The sequence below is a fragment of the Eurypyga helias genome, unplaced genomic scaffold (assembly GCF_000690775.1).
Source record: "Eurypyga helias isolate BGI_N326 unplaced genomic scaffold, ASM69077v1 scaffold3499, whole genome shotgun sequence".
NCBI classification, from domain to species: Eukaryota; Metazoa; Chordata; class Aves; order Eurypygiformes; family Eurypygidae; genus Eurypyga; species Eurypyga helias.
In genome coordinates, this window is record NW_010271232.1 from 749 (window position 1) to 7,617 (window position 6,869).

At 43.3% G+C, this 6,869-nt stretch overlaps 1 protein-coding gene across 1 annotated transcript in view; it reads left to right on the forward strand.

The window, feature by feature from the left end:
- Positions 1–3,583: 3,583 nt before the first annotated feature.
- CUX1 (cut-like homeobox 1) overlaps positions 3,584–6,869 on the forward strand; it is a 110,292-nt gene continuing 107,006 nt past the window's right edge. Inside the window, exon 1 of the mRNA XM_010158718.1 lies at positions 3,584–3,721. Within this exon, the coding sequence (XP_010157020.1) occupies positions 3,637–3,721 (85 nt within the window). The 5' untranslated portion in view covers positions 3,584–3,636. The remainder of the gene's footprint in view (positions 3,722–6,869) is intronic.

Here is a 6,869-nt window from a genome sequence, read left to right on the forward strand (position 1 = left end):
AAACTCACTTTGGACGCTCAGCCGGTCATCGATTGTCCTGTCTCCGGGGCTGGGGGCGGGTTTGGTCTGGGCAGCGCGGGGTGGCGGGCGGTGAGGTCCTTCCTCGAGCTGGTCACGTAATGCCCTGTTGCAGCGAGATCCATCTTTGCGTTTCTTTTAAAATCGTTCCTAAAATACGTAGTTTACATGCATAAGCAGCAGCAGCAGCAAAAAAAAAGGGTTTTTTTGCACTGCTGTTCCAAAAAAGACTTCTCGCATGTATGTGGTGTGAGAACAGTCGGAGAGGTGTTACTGCGCTGCGTTGCACCGGCTTGTCCGATGTGAAGTATTAACTGCTCTAAGAATTACGTTACGTTTGCAACGTGAATTTTTTTTTTCATGTCTGTGCTCACTGAGACATGTCCATCCACCTCCTCCGTGGGGACAGAAGCTCTCTGCAAGGGGCCCGGTGTGGCGTGTCACAGCAGCAGGGACGTGCTCGGAGAGCTGCTCGTGAGACGGCACCAAAAGGCAGTTCGGTGGGAAGCCAAGGCAGGGACGGGCTTCGCAGAGACTGGTTTTAACATACAGATGTTACTGTGTCTCCTGTGGTAGCGCGGAGGCAGCTTTATCAGGGATCGGATCCAGATGTGCTGGGCTGTGTACAAACGCGTGGTGCAGAGGGCTTCTCTGGGGGGGTGGGATGCAACAAGTGGATTAGAAGAGCGGGACAGAATAGGAAGCGAGAGAAAAAATACACCAAGTTTAGTATAAAAATAGATAACTTCATTTACTCTTGGGCAATAACGATCTCGTGGGATACTTTTTCAAGTTCTGGATGATCAGATTCCTTTTCCCAGTTTTCTCGTTTCTTGTGCCTACTAGGGGTTCTGAACTTCTGCAGCCTAGAGGGGATTCAAACAAAGACAATAATTTGTGATGAGTTTTCCACATTTCAGTGTTAGCTGAGATGATTTTTCTCCTTTACAGGCTACAGAAAGGGCATTTCCTTCTTTGCCTCTCTCCATGGCTAGTGCCGCTTGCTTTTTTCTGAAGTGTGTGTGCCTGTTGTTTGTGTAATGAATCGAAAGTTTTGGTCCACTGCCTGTTTAAAAATTCAGTGACCTCCTGTTAAATGACATGAAACATACTTTGTAAGTCTGGTTAATATAAAAAGGTATGCTTTTTCATGCATGCATATGCTGGGAAAAGGAGAGTATTTTTATTTATTTTTAAATCCAGTCAGGTAAGAAACAACTCATTCTGACTGTAAGGTTTATACTTGCTTCAGATCAATTGGTTATAAATATTCCACAATTCATGGGTGTGGTTTTTGGGTTTGTTTTGTTTTGTTTTTTGAGATTAAAGAGCGTGTTGTGGCTTGCCACGAGAAATGAAGTATTTGTCTCTGCCCAAAATGTCTTGGTGATTTTATTGTCACGCAATGATTAGTTTTCTTTAACACAGTTTATAAAAATGAAGTCTAAGAGGTGCTTCAGCCATGGGTTCTTTACATGTCCTTAAGCAGTATTTAGTGGCTGCAGGCCATTAGTCCTTCAAATAGGCTGTGATAAAGTTTGAAGTTTAATGCACAGAGACTGTTTTTACATTTTGTTTGTTCTGCCACTGTTTTGCTACTTGAACATTAACCTTTAATAGAGCTAAATTAAATATACATGTCCTGATGAATAATTATGAGATTGCAAGCATTTTCATTTTGTACGTAAAGCTTCTCAGGGATTGCAAATTTGACTAAAGGTTTAGTCATTATTCACTTTAAAATGCCCATGGTATTTTTGTCTTTTAATTCTTTACCGATTTAAATATAAAAAGCCCTGTGTATCTGCAGCAGAATACCTCTTGAGGGTGTCCTGGCTTTTTACAATGGGCATGTTAAAACGAGGGGGGAAAGGTACACCCACAATTCTGTAAAGTTCCATTTCTGTCATTGTGGCGGTTTAGCACTATTTTATAGCAATACCATAGCTGAAGCTTAAGGTCCCTGCCTGGTGTGTTGTGCGGTCCCTGTTAGAATTTAAGATGCGGGTAGATTGAGACACTCCAGCTTTTCTTACGTTCAGCAGAGGAATGTCCTGTCTAGCTCTTTGGGAGAAATGCTGAGCTGCAGAAGCGTGACCAAAGGGTCATTGCAGAGGAGGGTCGGCAGACCCGCACGGGAGCAGGGCGATGTCGTGACAGCCCGTACCCTAATTGGACTATACATAAATATTGCAGGGCCTTTAACTCGTGCTACTGCTGTGACTTAAACTTTATATTTAATTCCTTACCTGTACCCCCTGTCTCTGCCACAATAACATTTTAAGTTTGATTTATTATAAATATTTTAATACAGATAATAATAACGAAAAGTATTTGGCCTAAAAAGCATAAATGAAAAAGCTGTGTAGTCATAAACTATGTATGTACAGAGAACAGATGACAAGCAACCTAGATTTTGTATTATGAACAGGGTAATGCCATAAGCTGTTGAAGAACCGAAGTAACAAAATGCAGCAGGCTGCTACTTAGAATGTCTCTGCGCTCAACATAAGCCAGTACTGCTCTTCTGTAAACTATGAAACAACGCTGGCATATTGAAAAAACACACAGGCTCATGCTTAATGTGTTAACAGAGGTACAATAGACTTATTATGTGTTTCCAGAGACTGAGGGTGGTCTGAAAAATTAATGACTGGGGTGGTTGAAAATTAAGTGAACTCCCTAATATATACTGTTGTTGATCCACGGGGTTTGGTGTTTAGCATTCCTCACCAGGAGACTAAATCTTAGCAGCCATTTCACAAGAGATGCTGGCGCCCGTAACAGAAATATATTCAATAATCTTTTATAACTCCAGCATTTTCCTATTCTGCCTGGGAAGAAGTCCCAGAGAGAGCCACACGTGCGCACGTCAGGTGTGTGCTAAGGGCTCTCCTCAGCAGACGGGACCAGCGTCAGAGAGTTGACACCGCGAGGACATTGGGAACGATTTCTAATTTCTGTTTGATTAGTAGTGAAAGAAGAAGAGAGACCAAGAGTCACAAAACCCAAGGACCATGGAGTCCATTACACCAGCACAATATTTCTGGTTATTATTGATCTGTCAATTAGAAAAGCTGTAGCTCGTATCTCCATGATCAAATAACCCTTTTTAGCTCAGCTGCGCGGGCAGGCACGGTTTGCTTCAGAAGTTCACTCCTGCAGAAGCAGAGGTACGTGAGGCACACCAGCGACCAGCGAGCCCTGCAGCTGGATTGCTCGTTACCCAACAATCCTCATTATGCCAACAAAAATTTGAAACTTGGGACACTCACGCGCCTTCGTATCATGGCTGCCCCGAGGGATGCTGCCCTGTGGATTTGCACCGGGATGAAGGAGGCATGCCTCACTCTAAAGGGAGACGTAGATACAAGGAGCTATCTCTGTTTTTTTGAGGTTTGCAGGGTATGAGATGAGGAATGTGCAGGAATAATAGCTCAAAGTAGGACCTTACTGGCACTTAAAACAGACATCAATAGAGAAAACGGACCCTTGCGCTCTGAACTGCTGGAGTCGCAGAAGCGTTCACATTACCTTACGTTTTATTTTACTGTTTCTTTTTCAGATCCGGTTCCAGCCTTGGATTTAGGACAGCAGCTCCAGCTGAAGGTTCAACGTATGCACGATATTGAAACAGAGAACCAGAAACTTAGGGAAACTCTAGAGGAATACAATAAAGAATTTGCCGAGGTGAAAAATCAGGGTAGGTTGCAAACGTCTTCTTCTGTGGGCTTTTAATGCATAGTGAAATTTGAAGTCAGGGATTAAATTCTGAAAATTTAATTTAATTCAAAATTAAATTTTGTTTCTTATGGGTAGGGTCGATGGTAGCATTGACATTCAGTCAGGAAAGTGTAACAGTCTATTACAGCCACTTCTGTCTTGATGCGTATAGGTATGGCTTTGGGTAGACTTTGGATTTCTTTAGAAGTTTGCTTTTCTGTAGCACCAGGTCAGAGAAGGAGCTGTTATTCTGCATATCGGGTTGTAGCCTTCAGCGCCACCTGAAAATCACACCCCTGACTGGAGTTCTATGTAGACATTTTATGAGAGACGGTGCAACTACTGGCATCGAGCTGAATGTGGGTGTGGGCACTGTAGTACCTACATTTTACGCAGACAACACAAAAATCCAGTATTTTATATTCACATACAAATCTGTACAAAATGAAACTTCTTCTGCGCTGTTTTCCCTTATTAAGATCTGAAATGTGTTACTGGAGTACGTTCCATGTACATTCCTTATATTTACTCTAGAGACTATCCGTAGAGCACTGTAAATACAAGCTAATACTGTTTAATTATTTAAGTAAGTTTTAATGAGACCAGAGTATATGAGAATACATGAAAATCAGTGAGAGTTAAAGACTGTTGTCCTTAAGACTGTTCAGGTTTTCTTGTGATTGAGTTTCCTGCAGCAGGTCACACTTTGTTACGTCTCCTTTCCAGCAGAAGGAGCGGATAAAGTTTTTCCCGTAGGGGGTGTGACCGTTGGAGAGGGCAGGTATCCGGATGTCAGGGTGCAGGCTGGACTGGCAGAGATGCCATGTGGGAGCTGTAGTGCTCTACACCCAACAGTACTTTTGCTGGAGATGGACAATAATTGCAGCTCGCGGCGCTGTTTTCCTGAGGCTGGGCATCCTGTACATCCATGCATGACATAGGGGTTCATCCCAGAAAAGGAGAAAGATCTTGACTTCCAGAGTTTTTGCTGCAACCACTCATAAACTGGCATTTTTTATTTTCCCCGGTGTGTGCTACCTTCGTTTCGGTTTGGCTGCTGTAGTCTTTGCGCTGTTTCTTACCGCAGTGCAGTGGTTTCCCACTCTGTTTCGAAGAGGGATTAATAAGATATCCAGGGAAAAGCCTGTTGTTAGCTAAGGGTGCTTTGATCAGTTAATCTCTTTGTTTGGAGGGCTGTGCGTAAGCCATACGGTGCCTGTAAGAACTTCTTCCAAAACTGGAGTAAATGGCAGCAGCTGACAAGCTTCAGCTGACCTGAACAGTGAAGAAGGCACTTAGTTCTTCAGGCAGTGTAGGGGATTAAACTGCGCTTGTCCAACACATCTGTTGTTAGGTGCCCAAAGGTAAAACCAGACTTTCTTACAGAAATCATCGGGCGTTTTCCCAGATTTCTGCGTGTTTTCATCTTTGTAGTTTTGTTTCCTTTTAAAATGAAACATTCGGACTTGGTCAAGGTGCAACTCGGTGTATTTCCATGGCATTATTTCACTCTCTGCTTCTCCGTGTACCTGAATGCTTTTGCATATTTCTGTCTGAGAATACCTGGAGCAAAGGTGTCTCCGGTACAAGGAGTATATCCTTTGGCCATGTGAAGGAGCATCCTTCTCTCGGCGTGAAGGAGCATCCTTCGCTCTTTCAGGAGAAGATCAGAATTTGTGTTACTTCCCGGATCTCAGAGAAGAATTTCCCTTTGCTTAAAAAGAAAAAAAAATAGAAAGACGTGTCCTTTTCACGGCCTGTTATACTGAGTAATGAGCCTCGTCTGATTTCTGCACGGCTAGCAAAATCCCGCTCCCTCCTTCAAACGGAGCTGGTTTGCTGGCAATCATTTTTACCACTCTTCCTCCCCTTTTTTGTGGTCACAGTGGCCCAAGCTGCCTTCGGTGCAATTCCCAGACAGCGGACCCTGTCACCAGCTATCTGCTGTCTGGCTTTACAGTTCTCTAGTCAAGTCTCAAAGTCTGGGCTTTGAAGGGATTATGCATGGTTTTGGTGATGATACTGGGATTTTTTTTTTTCCCTTCCCAAGTCTGTCGGCTTTACTTTTCGTAGTAGTGTTTGTCTTTCTGCGATGCTTCTGCAGAATGAGAAAATTCTTACAAGCAGAGATGTTTTTTCCTAAAGCATCGTTAACAGCATCTGTTAATGGGCTGATGTCTTCAAACCGCCGTACCTCGGTGCAAGTACACTGAAATGTATTGCTCGCCGCGAGACTTCTGGCAGGCCAACGCTTTTTCCAAATTCCATTATTGTTACAAAGCACACTCTGGTGAATGTCCTGCTTTTCCTCTCGTGAGCCCTATAAGGATTCAGTCCTTCCCGGTGGGTGGGATCAAAGGGCTTGCATGTAGGAACAGATCAGGGCACGGAACATGGTGCTGTCCATCACGGCTGCGCTGCGGCTCTGCAGGTTTATGCATCTTCTCTCATCCATTCCCAGGCACACGAGAGCTTCTTTATCTGAGAAGGGTTTCTGCAAACTCCCTGGAAGGCTACAAGGGCACTCAGAAAGTTATAATAGTTAACGCTTGTGCGTAAAACACAGTGTCGATGGCAAGGCAGTTGGAGCAACTGGAATAGGAAGGGCTCCAGAGTGTCTGTTGAGTCTGATCTACTGTTGATACAGCAGTTAAATCCTAACTGCCGTATTTTTCATCAGTTGTGAAGCAGAACGTAGCTGTATCCCAGATATGTGTTCAATTAGTGTTAGATTGCATCTGTGCATGGACCGTAGTAAAACGGCCTCTTCTTACATGAACACAGTTATGTGAATTAACTGTCCTGTGTGTAAATGCATACTTAAACCTACACTGGGACGTTATTAATATCCACTCAGCAGCGAGCTAATTTGAGACTAGTCAATAAGGTGATATTATATTTTACAATTGATTTTTTTTTTCCTCTTCTTCTTTTGTTTTTTTTTAAAGCCATGTTAGAGGAACCTCCTTCACTCTGCTTTCCAGCAAACTCCATTGATCCTTCTCAACCTAAACACTTAAAGTTCAATTTAACATTTAGGGAGTAAAAGGTCTCCAAAGGGACTCATATCCATTGATTTTGTGTCAGGGTTGAAGAGCTAAAGTTTAAAACACACTGAGCCTACAGGG